Raw genomic sequence first — 20,240 nt, forward strand, 5'->3', positions numbered from 1 at the left:
TTTGACCCGTCGGATTACGAGCGGGCGCTGCCTCGCACAGAATTAGGAGATGATGCTAAACGGGGGAAAGCCCAAGCCGGTCCAGAAAGATTCCAAAGCCCCGCAGTAGTCAAACAACACAGCGGGTAAGGATTAGAAGAAGGACAATCAGTTCCAAAAGAAAGACGGCCAGGCTTCTGGTCAAAAGGAGTCCAAGCCAAAGATGACTCCGGATGAGAAGGCTAAAGCGGGTATTACGGGAGGCTATCTACAGCCGACGAGAAGAAGCGGTACCACCAAGAACATCGCTGCTTTCAATGCCACCACATTGTTAGGCATGGCAAGAAGGATTGTCCGAAGTGCTCGTCGAAAAGGTTGCGAAAGCACCTACTTCGTCCGTCGCCAATGTATTGGCTTTTTCAGCCCCGCCTCCATCCTCAGCTACGAATGCCGTCTTTCTTGCTTTGAACGTCGTTCCCACGGTGGTCTTTTAAGGTAAGGAGGAGGGCGACTTCTCAAATTAAAAGAAGGCGCTCATTCGAGCGTACGGCACAGCTAACGGACATCCGTTTATTGTCCTGTTCGATATGGGGAGTTCAGAAGATGCCATCTCCCCTCAGCTTGCCAAGACAGTGGGGTGCACCTTGGTGCCTCACGAGCTTGCAGTGGACGGGTTCACGCCTGGCTTGCGCACACACATCACGCATAAGGCCATCCAGTTCACTTTTTCAGTTCATAAGGACATGTTTATGCGGGATTTTATATTGACTCCTTTGATGTGGTGTGACATGATCCTTGGGATTCAGTGGTTTCGTGAGCATGTTCCGACGCCTGATTGGCGGTAGGACACCTTCATGATTGTGGAAGGTTTACCTGAGCCCGCCGTGATACACGGTGATCGGAGCATACCAAGGATTTCATTAATCTCTCATTTTCAAGCAAGTCGCGCCGTCCGCAAGGATGCCATGTATGCACTTGTCTATGTCCAGTGCCAGATCACTGCAGTTCAAGCCGCTCCTCCGATGGGGCAAGCAATGGTGGATTTACTCCAAGAGTTCAAAGACATCATGCTCCGGGACGATCTGCCACCCCAGCTACCTCCCAACCGACCGAAAGACCATCTCATCGATCTCCTTCCAGACTCGACACCTCCAAGTAAGTTCCCTTATCGGCTTTCAAAGTCTATGGAGGGGGAGTTAGAGTAGCAATTATCTCAATTACTGCGTGCAGGGTTTATTAGACCTTCTTCTTCGCCTTTTGCTGCACCCATTCTATTTGTGGCAAAGAAGGATAACTCTGCATGACTATGTGTCGGCTACAAAGCACTCAACAAGCTTACGGTAAGCAACAAGTTTCCTATGCCCCGCATCGAGTACATCTTGAAAAGACTCAATGGTGCAAGATTTTTTTCAAAGATTGACCTCAAGAGTGGCTATCATCAAGTCCGGATTTTTGATTTTTGAAGCTGACATCCTAAAGACAGCTTTCCGAACTGAGCGAGCTCATTACGAGTTCGTCGTCATGCCCTTTGGTTTGAAGAATGCACCACCAACATTCAACAAGATGATGTCTCGGGTATTTGCAGAGTATATTGGGAAGTGAATGTTCATCTTTCTCGATGATATCCTTATCTTTTCCGCGACAGCCGAGCAGCATATTAAGGATGTGCGATGTGCCCTACAGTTATTACGTGATAACCAGCTATATCTCAACGCAAAGAAAAGTGAATTCGGATTGCTGAAAATTCAGTATTTGGGCTACATCATTAGTGCTCAAGGGATTCGATTGGACCTTGAGAAGATCCAAGCTATCACAAGTTGGGTTGTCTTCATGACGGCTCAAGAGATCCGATCCTTTGTGGGTTTGTGTCAAGCATACAGCTCGCACATGGAGGGTTTCTCAACATATGCAGTCCCTCTTACAGATTTACTCAAGGGGGTAAAAACACGCAGACAAAAAGTTCAAGTCACAGGCAAAGCTTTGTAGGCCTTCCACGACTTGCAACGGTTGGCCATGACAGCACCAGTTATGAAGATCGCCTCTTGGGATGATCCATTTCTGGTAATCACAGACGCTAGCAATGTTGCCATAGGGGCAGTTTTACAGCAAGAAGATAGACTTGTGGCATACTACAGCAGAAAGCTTAACGATGCCGAAAAGAACTATTTAGTGTATGATAGAGAGCTCCTCGGTGTCATCCAGGCATTAAAACATTGGAAGTCTTTCCTATACGGATGGACTTTCACGGTGAAGACAGACCACCAAGCCCTTAAGTGGCTTCAGACAATGCCTAGTATGCAATGGAGTGATCGGCAGCAGCGGTGGAGTCAGATATTCCAGCAGTTTGGGGGAATGATCGAGTACGTTCCCGGCAAAAACAACCTTATTGCAGACGCTCTTAGTTGGAAAGGTTCCATCTAGACCATTGAGAAGGCCACTGTGCTCGAAATCAAAGGAAAGGATCTTGATAGTATGAAGGCACAGTACACGGAGTCAGTAGAGTTTGGCACGAAGTTCCAGTTAGCCACGACACTTGCTCCAGGCCATTACTCATTAGAGGACGATTGGCTTTTCTATAAGAAAAGGTTATGTGTACTCAAAGACAAACGACAGTTGCTTCTTCATGATGCCCATGACGCCTTTACCGGTGGTCACAGAGGTATCAACGAGACTTTAGAGAAGTTAGAGCGCTATTTCTATTGGCCAAAGATGCGGAAGGACGTATACGGCTATGTGCAGAATTGTCAAATATGCCAAAAGGTCAAGGCTTCCCACAAGAAAGCGGTAGGCTTACTTATGCCATTGCCAATCCCCGACGGTCCTTTCCAAGACATAGGTATGGATTTTGTGGGACTACTTCCAGCATCAGCAGTTACGCGTAATACTCAATGTCTTACTATTGTTTGTCGCTTTAGTAAATATTGTATGCTCATTCCTTGCAAACAAATGGCTAGTGCTGAAGATGTAGCTCGTTTGTTTATCAAGTATTGGTATCTCATCGGAGGGTATCTCATTGGTGGGTTGCCAAAGGCCAGGGACTCTAAGTTTACGTCTAACTTTTGGCGCACCTTGTTTGATAACTTTGGTACTAAGTTGCAGATGTCCAGCGCTTTCCATCCGCAATCGAACGGCGAGACGGAAAAGTATAATGGTATGGCATTTGATATTTTGAAATCATATTGTCATGATGCTCAGGGAAAGTGGGAGCAGTTTCTTCCGCTTGTGCAGGCCATTCTAAGCAATACCTATTCTTCGAGTATTGGTCTCACACCTTATGAAGCGGCGTTTGGACGGCGATTTACCTCACTCCGCACCCGGAAGGTGTCTCTATCTCGAGGCCAACAAAACCACCGAATCCATGGCAGAGATTACGGAGTCCGTGAAAAGTCGCATCGCCAAAGCTCAAGCATCGTATACACGCCAAGCTAATAAATCCAGACGAGATGTCTAGTATAAAGAGGGTCAATGGGTGTATTTACGCATTATCAAGCAACGATTGAAGCAGGTGGGCAAGCAATGCCCTAAGCTGTCCTTCAGGAGCTTCAGACCATTTCCTATTATTCAAAAGATCAACGATGTCTCAATGAAGTTACGCCTACCAGACAGTTGGACCATGCACAACGTGTTCCATGTAGCTTGGTTGAAGCCATATTTTGGACCTCCTCTTTCAAAGATTTCCGACGAGCAACAACCTGAAGTTCTTGATGAAGCCGAAGTTTTGCAGCCAGAATAGATCCTTCTTCATAAATTCAAGCATGGGTCAGGACGCAGGATCCGGGAGTTTTACACCAAGTTCCGTGATCGAGGTACCCATGAAGCAGTGTGTTTGGACGAAGATTTTTTCCAGGAGTTTCCCTAGATATTGGCAGACTACTTGGAAGCAATGAACCCACTGCCAAGTTAAGGAGGAGGGAATGTCACATGCACCCCTGCACTTGGGTGCAAGGTGACACATTGGCTACATCGACAAGTGCATTATAGTTCCCAGATAAGAGATTTTGTCGTATGTTGTGACCCCTTTGTGAGCCCTTGTCCAGGGACAGTCAAGCACAAGCTACGTAGGTAAGTCTCTCAGCCTTAGGTCAGCCTTAGGTCAAGTCAGTAGTCAGTTCTTGCTCACTAGTACCCATTGGAGAACAGTAGGTTAAGTGTTTTCATCTTATAGTTTAGGTCTTAGCCTAGGTTAGGAGTCCCTTTAGGGTCCCCAAAGGCTGGACAAGTAAGCAGGGAAGGCAGCCTTTGCCTTCTGCAAAGGCTGCCCAAAAACTCCCTTGGCAAATGAGCTAGGGAGGGCTTTTTATAGGCTGGTTGTAGGCCAACCAGTCTGTAAAACAGACTGAGTCGGTCTGTTTACAGACTGGGTTGGCTCAGTCCAGCCCTATATAAGGGCCCCTTGGCTGCCCTCTTTTCTCATCCAGTTTGCTCCTACCTTCAGTCCTCCTACAGCTCCACTTCAGCCTCCTGTGCAGCCCCTGAGATCCTCAGATCTGGCTCTGCTCTATCCTCAGTGCCTGAGCCATCAGTTCAGCCTGATCTGAAGGTGACCACGTAGCACAACAGTCGGAGGTTTGGACCAGCAAACGGAGAGAGGTTTGGACACTGTTTCCTCAGCTTTCTCAGCTCTCTTTTACAGTTTACACAGCTCACTCTCAGCTCTATATTTCAATCATCTCTCAGTTTTCTCATAGGATCTTTCACTTCTAGTTTTCACTCTCTCACTCACGCAGTAACCTTGCATTCCGGTAGACAGCACAAGCCTCTTCCTTGCCTTGCAGAAGCGTCCTACATCGTCAGTGTGGACAGCATCAAGGTCTCAGTATTGGTCGGGGTTGCCTCTCAGGTCTTTGGGTCTTTTATACGTGTGCATAGTGAGCTCTTCACAAGCGTGTTCCGTACTATCTTGAAGAGTGTTCTTTGTATTTCTTAGTTTTCCAAGTATAAAGCAAATTCTCCCCTGATTGGGGGAGGGGGTGAAACCGGCCTCTAATCACTCAGAGGGCAGTGGAACTAAACCTTTAATCACTTCAGCACTTATTTACAGCTCACAAAGCATATATCACAACCATTAACCATTGCATAATCACCATTTGGCATTTACCCATTTGTTCACAAACAAAACCACTGAAAAAGGGATGGAGGCTAGAATGCCCCTGCTCAACAAACATAGACAAGTGCACCCGATTGGCCCCAAACACCGTGGCGCCCCTTTGGTATTTCTTTATATTTCATAGTGAAATGATTACAAGTTGCATCTGGGAGACCTTCCCTGCAACTGAGCACGCAGCCCCAATTCACTAAGCCTTGATTTTTGTTATATGTTAATACACCTTCTTATGATAAATAGATCATCATTTCATTCCATGACATACTAATATTCATAGGTCTTTCTATATAAATACTTTGTGCTTGATGTGTGAGGAGCAAGGATGCAATCTAGTCTACCTATATTTCCATCTTGAAACTTAACTTTTGATTTCTATGTTAATTTAGTTTGGACCACTTGGGATATTTGACAAGATGTTTGCTTAAACTTTTGAGACTTTGGTCTCTCTTTCATGTGCACTGCCACTAATCATTGTATCTTAGTTTATAATTTTGGATATCCTTTACACATCAAATCAACTTTATGGTACTTTCTGGTTTTTCTTTTAGGCAATTTCATGCAATGAACTCAGTTGACTTGATTTGCATGCTAGCAACCTTTGGGTACATACATTTGAAATCATATTGTTTGTTGTTGAAGCAGTTGGTTCTAAGTGGTTTTATGGTGGAGAGAGAAAAAGCTCAACAAGAAAGCAACTCGGCAATAGAGCGCTCACAAATTCTTGCAGGAGAGGTGATTGGCCTAGAGGAAAAGGTAACATTCCCATATTTTGGTATGCATATAAGTGCAAATATAATTACAAATAAATAAAGGAATCTAAAGGTAATTGGCTTGGAAAAAAAGTTAATATCTCCATACTTTGGTTAAAGTTACATGTAAATGCAAATAAATAGAGAAATTTAAAATGCATGCATGCATGAAGGCATGCATCAATCCATCCATCCATCTATCCTTACAAACATGCATATGTATGTCTATGGAGGTAGAGAAAGAAAGGAAAAAATATTAACGTCTTCGAGGAGGCCTCATGGGCATATGAGACAAAGTACAACAAAATAGTTCCTCATACAAGCTGCCATGGGCTAGTGCAAGGGATTGCTAAGGCCCTTGCTGAGCGCTATACTGGGGGGGTGTAATAGGCATGTGAGCTAAAGTACTCTCTTATCTCACTAGAGTGGAAATGAGAGACACCGAATCACATGTGCTTGCATGCATGTGATTGAAGGTGGGACTGATGCTGTACCAGTTGTGGCTTGACAACTAGGGTGGCGATCTCCCTGGCCTACTCCCTCCTCACCTACTCACATTCTCAGGTAGTATTTGCTATGTATGGGGTTCATTATGTGTTTGCAAAAAGTGGTTTCCTTTCCAATTGTATGCTTTCATTCTAGCCAGTACTGGCATTTCCATTGCACGCGTGCATCTATCCTACATGTGTTTTTGTGTGGAGGGCACTTCAGTATAGAAGGTCTCCATCTGTTATCTTTTAGGCACAAGAAGCAAGGCTGTCCTTGTTATAAAAAGCTCTACTCTTTTTCTTTTCATACTTCATCGATGTCTTAGGCTAGGACGTAAGGTCTACCTATGACTCTTTGACCTTTGAACCCAAAATTACCCCAAGAGTGATCCAGTGAACTAACTCTAGCTCATCACTTTTTCCAACTGTGAACTGGGTCTAGCTCATCACTTATTCCAACAATGCTTGTGAAATGACAATCTTGCTTAACGAGTTGGGGTGGCCATCTCTTCGCGGAGCTTCGTACAATGAGGAAAATCTTAATTCTTGTGGCCCTGAATATGACAATGATTCTTCTCCATGTCACACATGTTATCAGGTATTCACCATAGGGATTGCTATTTCTCATTGTCCAACTCTTCTTGTTTAAATGCTTTGCCATATTGCCATTGCTAGGTTTCTTCCCATTGTTGGAGCTATTGTCTCTGAAAAAATTGAAGTTTTTGTACCTCTCGCTGATGTAGCCTTGTGGTCCTTGACCCTTGCTCATGAGCTCAAAATGTGGAGTGAGCTCATAAGTGGTGTTGTTATCTTTCGGCCTAAAGTGGCGAACATATCAATGGCTTTCAATTATAGGGTGTGGAGAAACTTCATGACTATGTCCGTTCATCCTCCTATAATTATTTGGCCACTTGCATGAACTATTGGTGTATTGATTATCTCATGGGATCCTTAGGATAGGTCGAATAACTTCATTTTATAATGGTCCAAATATTATTGTGGCAAAAATATCGTTGAGGAACTCAGCCTTCTGCCACCAAGGGACGGCTTTACTTGAGAAACGCGTGGATGCAAAAATGCACTTCTTTATTGTCCTCCTTGCTAGTAGCTGCAATCGATGGAGCTATCAAATATGAACTAAATGATCGATTGCCTTGTCGTACCTCTAAACGTGGAGAGTCCCAAGAAAGAAGGATTTGGCTGACTGTCAGACGGCCTTTGTCATCTTGGATGCTTTGAGCAATGTTGGATCTGTCCTTTGCTTCTAGAGCCTCACAGTTTCATGCTTTGTGGGCCTCATGAGCAGCCTGGTCTTGTTTCTTGTCTATGCAGTTTCGCTGTTCGGTCGCTATTTGGGAAACATGATCCCTTGTTTCTCATGCCTCTCGCCCTTTGCAGCACATGCACCCTAGAGCTATAAGACCCACATGCTTGCATCCCTACCATGCCAACATGGGGAATAGTGTGATAGGCCTTTTTGGTGCAGATTTACCTATGGGTGTCCACACCATCTGCTCAACCTTTTTGAAATATCTTGGTGGTCATGGTTGATTTGCTGAAGAGCGTTGTAATGGCACTCTACAAAACCCTCCGTAACTTGTGCTGTGTGTTGTTACTGTACGTTCGAAACCCCCCCCCTAACTTGTGCGCGTCACAAGCTTATGAGTTTATTTGAAGCTGTGATACCAATGTGTTAGGCATTTGAGCTAAACTACTCTCGTGCTTGCCGGCAGGACTATCTCAATAGAGCGGAAGCATACCTGAACTAAAAGAGACCGAGTCATAGGTGCTTGCATGCATGTGAATAAAGGTGCAAGAGAGGATCAATAGGTGCAACCGGCACCCTGTTGTAGCATATTTGTCACATTGATAATGCCAAATGCCTGATGATTACAATTATAGTGAAGGCTGAGGCTTTCTTGTAACGGTGGAGTGGAGAGGGGCAGGCTGCTGCTCCCCTTGGGACTGCTTTGCTGATCTTCCTCGCTCCTTGTTGCTTCTGTGCTCTAGAATGTGCCAAGGGCTTCCTTGTATAGGTTGAGGCCCCCTGTATTGTTCTGATTAAAACCCTAGCCGACTGGAATCTATGAGAGGAAGACCATTCAAAAATTGGGATGAGTGAAAATCACATTTTGACATTAGTCCAGAATTACCATCGAATTTGTGGGTGCTGTGATTCATTGTTGAAGATAAAGTTTTAACAGGGCAAGAAAAATCCACCATTGCTTGATGCTACAAAGGGTTACGTGAGCTGGATCATAGGACAAAGAGAAGGTGCAATATATGGACTATAATCCACACAACTTTGAAGTTTTACATAGCTGTTTTAAACATGGAGGGCATGGAAGTTATAAACAATGTGTATCAAGGCCCAATGTATCTTAATTTTGAAACTACAGCTATATTTGCGATAGGAATCGAGGGATGGTCTAATCACTAGCGTGTTGGTAAGCAAGGAAAAAAATTTCAATGACATTGAGCACTACACTATAGCAGTATCTAAGTCATCAATATATGCTGCAAATGATGATGAAAAGTCAAGTAACAAAGAAGAATTAAGTGAAAAAGATGATTCATATATCTTTCATGATACATCAGAGTTTTCTTTTCAATAATATTTCCATGTTGAATGAATGATATTCATCACTTAATTAATCTTTGTTACTTGATTTGTCATTCTCATCTGCAACATATATTGCTTGATTAATATAATGCTCAAGGTTTTAAAATCTATATCCTTGCTTACATGTAGGCAAGCAGATAGGTCATCCATAGACCTTGTCACAAATACATTCGCAGTTTGAAAACTAAGGCATCTGATGTGTTTTTTTAACTGTTCACATGTCTTACGGAATGTGTTCTTCAAATATGATACATGGTCCACTATCAAGAACACCACAAGTATGAACTGCAGTGAGGGAGAAGCGATTGTAATCATGCTCCTCAACGAACGCTTAAAGCGATCCTCATCCTAGCTCTTGCTTTGCTTGGCCCATATATCACATTCAAGAATGTCACCCCGATTTTCATTGGGTCTTGGTAGACATTGTGTATGAACTTCTTATCGTGTCCCTTTCCAATTTTAGTAGCACCCGTTGTATTTACTCATGCAGATTTAGTTGCCTCTCCGGGATGTAATACACTAGCCTTGTCCCTTTTGGGAGTTCTCTATAAAAGGCTTTGGCCTGCAATCTCATGATTGTGTTTAAGGATACTGACAATATCTAGCCCCTTTCAATACTTAGAAAATTTTAGGCATGATTTCATCAGTTTAATGACTCTTACTGTCAGTAAATATTATTTACCGGTAGTATTAGGCCTTTGACTAGCGGTAGATGTATCCCCATGACAATGTAAGGATGCCATTGATTTATTTTTATCGCTTTTTATTTGAGATGTAATTTTCCTCTCCTATCTTAAGCCCCACGCCAAAGCCTGGCCTTGAGGGTAGTCCTTACCCCTTGTGCTCACAAAGCACGAGAGCTAGATTGGGCTGCCTGGGCTCTCTCAAAGAGGGAGGTGGTTGTTTGTGGGTTTTTAATTTTTAGATAGCATACTTTTGCAATGCAATAGGATACATATAGGATACATATTGCATGCATGTAGTTCAACTGTAAAAAGAAAGCATGCATGCAATATGTATCATATTGCATTCTTGCATTGCAATCAATATGCATGATGCATCGTTTATCGTGTTGCATGCATGCATTCAACATCATGTTACATGCATTACATGTTACTTTTTTAAGTGTTAAAATTTGCGTGTATCTTATGTACATTCGTAGAATCGTATGTGTGAAAACTTGCATGAATTAGTGCATGTAGAATATCTCATAATACCTTGCGTGCACCATCTTTTTCTTGAACCTTCACACATCACTGTTGGAGATATCAGGAGACGAACCACCTCATGATGACAGAGCCAGAAGAATAAGAAAGAGAACTTTGACATGAGAGGAAGAGCGGGAAGAAGAAGAGTGTGTTCATGCAATCCACACACGTTATGAGCGGATATGAACTGTTGCGAAACATTATCCAATGAACCTCACAATGTGCAAATCCTAAGGGATCACAATGGAATGGGTCCTACATGTAGCTGCTAGTATTATGTCTGCCTATGTGTTAGTACAACTGTTTAATCTTCCTGTTGTGCTGCAGATCTGTCCCACGGGGTGATACACTGCCTGCGGGCTGCCATGTCTACATATGTGTTGCTGGTGCCTGCTATGGAAGCCCTGTGGCTCCCGTCCACCTGTTGATTGCTTTGTCTGCCACATAGGCAGTAATCCATGGGCTGGAGCATACCATGATTGCCACCGTTATTTGCTTGTGGCTGCTTGCATTATGTTCATATTGCTCAAAATGCATTCATGCGTATGTTTTTTCATCTTGCAATTCGCCACCAGTGTTAGAATTTGAATAAAAGAGGAGAGAATAAGATGGAGGTCTTCTTCCAAGAGTTATGAGAAACCGAGATACACTGCTTTTCACAAGTTCGAGACATTGACATTTAACTTAGTTTAAGTCTACCTTGTATTTCATCTACAGCTCAAGCATTTAAGAGGCAATGTTTGATCGAACTTTGATAGCCCTTGGAATTCACATTGCATCTTTAGCCCAACTTCTTTGGCTTACTTGGTTGGACTTTGGTTAGCTTGGCTAGTAGGTCTTGAGGATATGCACACACGTTTGCATTCCTTGTTTTTTTTTTGAGTGTGGTTATCGGCTAGCATCTTCTTCCTGGCTGAAGACTGTCAGGGCAGGTACTTTAGAGATTGCTTATGTGTGTGGTTAAGATAGATAACAGGGAGGAAGCTAATGTAGTTCCTTCGTTATACAGGCCTGTTTATGAAAATTACGAGGCAGACATCATTGTCTCTTTGCTTCTACAGTAAAATCAATGTGTTTCATCATAATCCTAGGTAGTAGTTATCAATTCAGAATGGTGTGTTGGTCTTGTGTAAAACTATTGAGGAGTGATGAGGCAACTTGTCAAACAAGCCACTTGATGTAAAGAAATACTAGTCATTGATATTAGGATTAAAGTATCTTTGTAAGCTGATTAAAAATATTAATGCAACAATCTTCTACTGTGGTTTCAGGCCAAATCTTGGTTCGCTATTTGCATCTTGTATACACCCGAGGGAGAGATGAAAACTATTGCAGACATGTGCTTTTATCTCATAGTGCCAGTATTTGTTCATTGAATTTTTTTATTTTGGATGGTAATAGGTACTGAAACTGCGTTCAAATGAGTTAAAGTTGGAGAGAGATTTGGAATCTTTGAAATCAGATAATGATTCTTGCAGGTGCGATTGCGTGCGTTAGTTCTTAATCTTTGATTTCTATGCTTTAACAAAAATAGGAGTTTATTTCTCCGATGTGAGTCTGCTCAATTGCCCCATCTAATTGCAGGAGTTGTATTTTTCCTTTGCATGATACCCAAAGCGCTATTGAGACATGGGCTGATGTTTATAATGTTAGAAACCACGCTAATCTCGATATTCACTTGAAGCTTTGCTATTCCAGAATGAATCAATTAAGGTCCGCCATTGGTGAATAATTTAACATTGAAAGTCTTTTTGGAATGGCGACTATCTCAGTGTTAATTGTTGCGCACTTTGTGGCCTGAAGAATACTCTTTACATCTTTAGAGAACAGCATGACAATCAATAAATTCTTCTTCCTTTTTGACATACAGGGTACTCTTAGTTGGACTATTCTTTAGACCTTGACTGGTCAAATATGTATGAATCTTCTCTTACCAAGCTCGTGGGGCTTGTTTCAGCCCCTAAAGTGCTTTATGCAGCTTGCGTACTTCGTCTTCCTAACCATACATGTGAAAACCAATAGGCTGATGCACATACACTTCTTCATGCAAGTTTTGAGGAAGGCTGTTTTGCTATCCAATTGATGTATTTTCCACCCAAAATGAATAGTCTTTGGCAACCAACCTTGCCTTGTACCTATCAATGGTACCATCATATTTTCTCTTGATTTCGTACACCCACTTTGTTCCAATAGCTTCTCTCCTAAGGGAAAATCCACCAGTTTACATGTATTGTTCTTCTGGATAGAATCCAATTCTGACTTCATGGCTTTCATCCAATGCTCAGTATCTTGAGCCTTCCCAAAACTGTTAGGTTCATTTGTATCACACTGTGGACTCATCCTAGCTGTATCAGCATAGTTTGCTCCTCCTCTTCCTCTTGAACCAGCCCTTGTCCTATTGGAGAGAGGGGCTGAAAGTCTTCTGTCCTGTAGAGTTTTTAACTCCATCTGGGGCCTGTTCTAGCTGCCTGTGAAGTAGCTTTCTCCTCTCTGACAACCTCCTCCACATGAACTTGTGTGATAGGTAGATCTTGGACCCAATCGGGAGCATATTGCCAGTGGAAGTAACCCTTCAAACACACTTTGAGAGCCTATATGCAACATTCTATCAAACTCAACCATGGACTGATCTGTGTTTTCTGCAAAAGCCACATCTCTTTTGGCAAAATTCCTACTGGTTTGAGGATTGTAGAGTCGGTGAGCTTTGCTCTTACTACTGTAGCCAACAAAACAAACTTAATGGCCTTATCATCGAGCTCCTTCTCAATTGACTAATCACATGTGCATAACCTGTGCAGCCAAACACTCCGAGGTAGTGAACGTTGGGTTTTCTGCTATATGAAGCCTCAAAGGGAGTAATGATTTTAAGGCCTTGGTTGGGCACACATTATTGCCTCCATCCAAAATTGGCCATTTCCATTAGAGAGCTATTTTGTCTCTTAGCAATACCATTTTGCTAAGGTGTATATGGGGCTGTACATTGATGCTTAATACCTCTCTCCTTCATGAAATCTTTGAAGGCATCTGACATATACTCTCCCCCTATGTACCAGATGTCCAAGACATAAGGGAAAAAGTCCTTTCGTAGTGTCATGACATCTCTTGTGCTAGACATCTTGGTATCTAATGAACGTTGGTAATGTTCAAACATAATTTCTATTGGCCTAAGATGCGGATTGATGTTGAACGATATGCTCCAGAGTGCCCACAATGCCAAGTCAATAAGGTGGAATGCCTAAGACAAGGTGGCTTGCTGCATCCATTGGAAATTCCAGATGAGAGATGGGAAAGCATTTCTATGGATTTCATACTTGGATAATGTAATGAAGGGGGAAAAAGGGCTAGTTGGTGGGATATGTTATGAGTCACGATCCACCTCTCATTGTACTGCTTTTGGATGCATCCTCTATCTATCTACTTTCCTTCCTTCCTTCCTCCTACTTGCTTGCACTCTCTCCGCCCCCCCCCCCCCCCCCCTCTCTCTCTCTCTCTCTTTCTTCCTCCTACGTACTTCCAAAAAGCTGGGGAGCTACTTGAAAGAGGTATTGGAACATTGAAACAAGGTAGTGGGTCTAGCACGCAAGCTAGCCCAACAAGTACTCACTACATAAAGTTGTAAAATTTTTTTTACAGGTTGTAAGGGATCACTATTAGTTGATAGTAATTGCCTGTCCCATAGATCCTGAAGGGTCTCACGCAGACTTTAGTTCAATCTTTCCCACCTCTCCTCCTCTCCCTCTCTCCTACCCGGTCTCCCTTTTCTCCCCCCCTCTCTCTTCCTTCTGCTCTTCTATCCTCTTTCTAATCTGGCCGTACCCCCTTTTCTACGTTGGTATCAGAGCTTCGATCCTGGCACCTTTCCCGCAGCACACCAATCCGGATTCTCTGCAGTTCATGACCACCACCGTCTGCTGTTTGCTGGTGATCCTGACGTGACAACTATGCCTATCTTTGCACGAGGCAACGCGCTTCACCAAGTAAGTGTAAGGGGTTCATTTAGCTTTCTATGTTTTAATTAATTCATTCCTTCTGTAAATTTTTTCTTTCATTCCTACATGAGAGAGAGAGAGAGAGAAACAAAGAAAGATGTATCAACATCTGTGGGAGGCCTCGCAGGCCTATGAGACAAATGCAAAGCCAAAAAGGTAACCCATACAAGCCACTAAGGGCTGAAGCAAAGGGCTCACTAAGGCTTTTGCCGAAAGCTAAAGTGCTAAGCTAGTGAACAAAGTAGTAGCAGTAGCAAAATATCAAGAGAGTGTCAGGTGCTTAGAGCTAACACTCCTAGTACATGCCCAGGTTCCATATATCCAGGTTACCTAGTGGCCCTCTGATGAGATGTGAGAAGCTCTCATATCTGTGTCTGTGTCCATGTCGAGCTGTCTCTGGATGCGGTAGAGGGCGTGGTCTCCTCAATCTTTGTATCTGAAGGGCTATATCAATGGTGACTCCTCGTCTCGTCTGAGGATGGCTGAGATGGACTGGACCTCGATCGTGCGTGGCCCTCTCTGTGTCGCTTGTCTGACAGTATCGTAGTGGAGACTGCCACTGCTAGTCCATGATGTTCTCATCTCATCAAGCTCCTCTCCCTTAGCCTCGCCGGCAACTGACTCAAGATGCATAGAAATTTGTAACAAGTGTCTGTGCTCTGTCGTTCTTGGCCTGTGACCTCAATCCCTGCTTCTCTGTGGTCTGTCGCATCAGTATATCTCTCTGTCGTCGCATCTCAATCACATAGAGCCCAACACAGACTTGATCGGGAAAATGGATCAACCGTGTAAGTGGACCAAAGCCATGCCCCTCCTAGAAGAGGCAGTGATATTGTCCTTGGATCTTATAATAGATTGGGCAGACACATAGAAAATGCTCCTCTATCTCAATCTCCTCCATCTGGCATAGTGTGCAAGTCCTCTTCTCTCTCGGTATACTTGCAACTCTCCCTGCCTTAGTCCTCAACTGATGTGTCGAGACTTGCAATTGACTGATGGTGATTTTCAATGCATGTGAGTCTCTCCTGTCTTCGAGATACTAAGGTTTGAAGACAAGACCATGCTCCGAGACTCTCAAGAAGTGGTCATGGCAGAACTGGATCTTGGTGGGGAAATCCTCTCCCGCCCAAGCCCTAGATGTATGGAGCTAGAGGAGGTCCGACTGTATGATACGATTGATCTCATCTCGTGGGATCACATGGGGTGGTGCATCCAAGCTGTACTGAAAGGGGGGAAGTCTGTCCATTTGAATGTCGTGACTACCAAACCATGTGGATACCCGTGCATACCATGTTGTATCGACACCGATCTCTGCTAGTCGCTTGGAGGACTCCAATGCTAACCTCGGGGTAAGGCCCAGACTCTGTGGAGGAACGTCACTGTCTGAAAGATGGCATCAACCTGGAGAGGGGTCATGGCGAATTCAGCATGTATAATCTGATGGGGGAATGAGGGCCTAGATCTCCTCCACTTTGTTGCAGAAATATCACTCCGCCAGAAAGGTGCTCCATGCATGGCAGTTGGTCTCATCAGCGTGTCAAAGAGCCAACCCTTCATCGGAGGGTCCTAGAAGTGTGCCTGGAAGCATCACCTCTTTGGTTGGGTTAGAGCACCTCGTCCTCGTGTGAGTTGTGCCGTACTTGCATGGGTCATCGTGAAACCTGGTCCGGTGAACACTACCCTCAAATATGTGTATGACTGCACTATCTCCATAGGCTCGTCGTGGTATCTGAAGCTATGGCGACGAGACACTGCTCGCGAGGTGTTGAAGATCATAACATTGGTTTTCCCAAGGTTAATTGCTAAGTCTTTCTCTCTGCAGAACATGCCCAAAGCCTCTAGATGTTTCTGCAGTCCCTCTGTTGAGGATGATATGAGGACTATGTCATTTGCATACAACAATATCTGCACCATCAGGTTAGCCAGAAGCGAACCCTCTCCACCTAAGCGATCGACAAAAGAAGTGATCTTGTCGATATAGAGCCCAAAAGAGTCGGTGAGAGTGGGCATACTTGTTTCACTCCGATAGTGCTCTCAACCTAGTCTGATAAGCCTCTTGCAACATGTAACTTCCCTTTGACGGACTCATATCATATATGGACTCATGACCCTCATAATCATGATCTCTGGGAGCTGCAACTTGTGTAAGCTCTCGATCAGGGGAGAACGTGGGACAATATCAAATGCCTTACAAAAGTCTACGAAGTAGGTGTAGATTTTTTTATGCCTCAACTTCGCCTCTTCAATAATAGCCCTCAAGGTGAACCGTGAAAATGTGGTCCAGGGTGGAGTGCTATCTCTGAAAACTTGCCTGCCCAAGAGCCTGCTGCCCGTGACCCTCAGTATGGCTGTTGATCTCCCTCTTGAGTACCGACCCATATATCTTAGCCAAAGTGTGGCCAATCACAAGAGTGCGGTAGTTCTTAGCGTCCATGGGATCACTTGCCTTGTGTATCGGTACTATGGTGGTGGTGCTCCAGGTAGACGGGAAGCCATGGCATACAGCATGGTTGAACAGCTATGCTAGGATTGGGGTCAAGTTCTCCTGTCCATGTGCAAAGTGCTCAGTGTGTAGTCTCTCATGATCTAGTGATCTCAGGTTATGAAGCCGGAGAAGAGCAGCCTGTACATTCTGCGCAGTAAACAAATGACATGTAGTGGGTCTGGGTATGGAGGACATATCAGGTGGTGCCTGACCTGGGTCATCATATAGAGAGCATGCATCTGTATGCGAGATTGCTGGATCTATGATGGGGATGAGCGACTACCCCTCCAACAAGAGCCCCCATCCCATAGTAGGGTCTTCTCCATGAAAGGATCTAATCACCTCATCCATCCTGTGTATGAGGAAAGCCTGCTTCTAACGCTGTGTCACTAGGCGTGAAATCCACTGTGCCTCTTGTGAAGTCAAGTGTCAAGTGCTCGCTCACCTGTAAGGGCTCTCATCTCTCTGTACTCATCGTCGAACCAGGGGTTTTGGGGCATCTTCCCATCCGGAACACGTGAAGATCATGTCGTGAGAAAGGATCTGGTGGCAACATCCTGTATCATTGAGACAAGGGTATCTGATGCATGTGTGAGGTTCATCCCCTCTCCAAGTAATACTGGAAGCTCAGAAGCCAGGTGACTCACGTCTACCGGGTCAAGAGCATGGTCAAAATGGATCTGAATGTGAGTGGGTGGTGGTGGGGCCCTCCTCATGGCTAGCATGGCGACCGATATACAAAAGGCAAGGTATGACTGGTCGGCCCCCAGTGGAGGAGGCGGCACAATAAAATCATGTATCCGTGGGGCAAAGGCTAGTGGACGGAGCAGGTAGTCCACAATACTTCTCCCCCTGCCATGTGGGAAACAAGTGAGCCCACTAGATGATAACCATTGGTATAGACCTGGCAGGAGGCAAGGATGCTGCAGCAGAGAGGCGCAACCATGGCGCTGCAAACAGGGCAGGCTGGAGCCTGCAAGAAGGCCCGCAATAGGGCGCATATGGCCTGGGCCTGTGGCGCAGTGCCATGTGACAAGGCGGGTACAGATGGGCCAGCAAGAGGGCCCTTGTAGGGCTGGTTGGGCTGGCCAACCGACCTAGCAGACCAGCCAGTTGGCCCATTTAGGGCTGGCTGGTCGGTTGGTTCAAGGGGGCCTTGAGCCCTATAAAAGGAGAGGCTCTGGGCCTCATTTCAAATCCAGCCAAGCAGCTTTGGGAGGAGCAGAAAGGAGCAGCAGAAGCCACTCCCTTGGGCCTCACACTGGGGGTGAAGGAGAGTGGAAGGTGTGCTGCAGACTTAGATCCAGGAAGAGGCTGAACCTAGACTGTCTTCTGAGATCATCATCTTCTGGAGCAGCCATTCACAAGCAGGGTGGAGCAGTGGAACAGCTGTCTTGGGGCCTACATTCAGGAGGACCAAGGGGACATGTGTGCTGCAGACAAAGCTTGGCAGGGGCTGCCCACCTAGGCTGATTCACAAGCAGTAAGGTGGAGAAGAACACACTAGACGGAAAGTCTACAGACGCTCGAGGTGGAGCACGCGGGCTCGAGTCTAGAGATAACTGGCAGATAGGAGAAGTACCTTGTGGTAAGATCAGAGGACCACACCATTGGTGGGACTCTGGATCTATCTCTTTTGTATTGTGTCCATAGTTTTGGACGGAAATATATTATTTTGGTGGTTTCTCTATCTGGCTGGTTCATTGTCTATTGATGAGTCTGCACATCTATTCTATGCACATTAAGTTAAGAAGTTTGTGATTCCACATCCCACACACGCACACTGTGTGAGCTCCTGGGCATTACTATCAGTCTTCCGCTGTGCGTACCCTCTGTTGGGTCATTTCTAACAAAGGGTTCATGCCTATTAAAGGCCATAGAGAAAGGAGTCTCAAATTTTTCTATCCAAGCAGTAGAATCTTTAGGGCTCCAAGTTCTCTTATCACATGTGAAATTGACAATTTTGAAGCTAGCTACGTTGAAACTAAGAGGAATTCCTTCAATTTGCACCTCTGATAGTGGTAGCTCTCTCTCTTTAGAGGATGAGGTACACTTGCCTAAATTCCAGGAAAAGTTTGTGATTTCTTATGTAGACAAACATGAACTTTGGTGTAACTAATCGAGATTGGCTGATGTTCCAGTAGATTTAAGTTGGAGACTGATGTTTCTTCAGATTTAAGTTAGATTTTGAATGATTCGGTGGGAGTTATACTAGTGATAAAGGTTTTAGGCTTCTCTCGGAGCATAGAAGAGAAGTCCACTCCAATCTTGCTTGAAACCTTTGATTTTACTACGCTCTATACTGAGATAGATTTGGAAGATTTGAAGTCATGAATAGAAAAGATTGTTTGACGAGTTTTTAATTATACATATGAAAAAGGTAGATGCAAAGTTTCAAGATTTGGAAATCAGCCTTGCATTTTGATCTTTTATAAGTCTAAAAGCAAGACCGTGATTTGAAAATAGAATGGTGCACAAAACTTATAGATGCTGAAGATGTCCCTTGTTGACGAAACTTCCTTCCAGATAATTCATCCATATAACTTTAGGAGACTATTATGATGAGCACTAGTTGTGCTGTTTTCTTAGCCAACTTCTACCTTTATACTCATGAATATGAGCTTATGCAACGATTTATCTCTTGTGAGACTCGTCTAATCGTTATTAATCAAATTATCAGGTTAGGAAATTGATAGATGACTGATTTGTCCCAAACATTCCAAACTTTCAAGACGTACAAAGGTCCAACTCTTTTGGTGGAGGAATTTATCTTGGAGAATTTTGTTAACTTAATTTACAGGCAGTGGAAGGTATTGTAGTTTCTTGGATCTTTACATTACTCAATCTTCTTTAGGTTAGAAAGTGAGATTTATGATAAATGATAACCATCTGAGCATGCTATCCTCAATGTCTTACAAATGCCTCACATTGATTCAAACATCTCTGATATGGCTAAAGATGGAGTGATTGCTTCCCAATTGTATAGGTTTTTTCGTCTTTGCATGCCCAGCAAAGTAAATATTTAGATATAAATAGTTTCTTTGTGCCTTTTATTTTGTCCTGCATTAATTAGCACAAATTTGTCTTCCCAATGACATTGTAGTCTTTCAGCCTTTAAAAGCAATTGCTTTTCAAGTATGAAAGCAACCTGCTCAATGCAAACTCAGCTCCTATTATCAGCTCATTCTGCATTTTGTCCTCATGGTGATGTTATAGTGAGGGCTATATTTGACAATTGCTGATCTAGGTGCAGTTATAGAACCTTTGCTCAGTAAAATATCGTTGAGATAATCTGCATGATTTTGATTCATGCTTAGCGTTTTTCACACGACGTTAGGTATGAATGTGTGCACAGAACACACATGCATGATACCAACCTACACAAGTGTATACATGCATGTACACACGCTTGCATGCATGCATGTGCTTCATACACACATTCTTCTAATGGGCATCAGGTAAGGATGGATGATGAAGGGATACTTTTTCCCTCTGCATTTGGAACTTTTGTCCTTTATGAGATAGTAATGCTTGAATGGAGATGTAACTCGTTTTGAAAGTGAAAGATGCTCTTGACAATAAACGACAGATTATTCTTTGTGCTTTGGTGGCTGA

At 43.9% G+C, this 20,240-nt stretch overlaps 1 protein-coding gene across 4 annotated transcripts in view; it reads left to right on the forward strand.

Annotated features, from left to right (window-relative positions):
- The window catches only part of BLI (protein BLISTER), a 109,297-nt gene that overhangs the window by 47,746 nt on the left and 41,311 nt on the right, over nucleotides 1-20,240 (forward strand). For all 4 annotated transcript variants that reach the window (XR_015542931.1, XR_015542932.1, XM_087391860.1 and 1 more), the window contains exons 6-7: nucleotides 5,726-5,836; nucleotides 11,553-11,629. Coding sequence is in view for 2 of the 4 variants with exons in the window: in XM_087391860.1 (XP_087247986.1) it covers nucleotides 5,726-5,836; nucleotides 11,553-11,629 (188 nt within the window). In the remaining 2 variants the exon portion in view is untranslated. The remainder of the gene's footprint in view (nucleotides 1-5,725; nucleotides 5,837-11,552; nucleotides 11,630-20,240) is intronic.

The sequence above is a fragment of the Dipteris shenzhenensis genome, chromosome 20, assembly GCF_047967505.1.
Source record: "Dipteris shenzhenensis isolate YYH24624 ecotype China chromosome 20, Dip_SZ_1.0, whole genome shotgun sequence".
In the NCBI taxonomy this organism is placed as follows: domain Eukaryota; kingdom Viridiplantae; phylum Streptophyta; class Polypodiopsida; order Gleicheniales; family Dipteridaceae; genus Dipteris; species Dipteris shenzhenensis.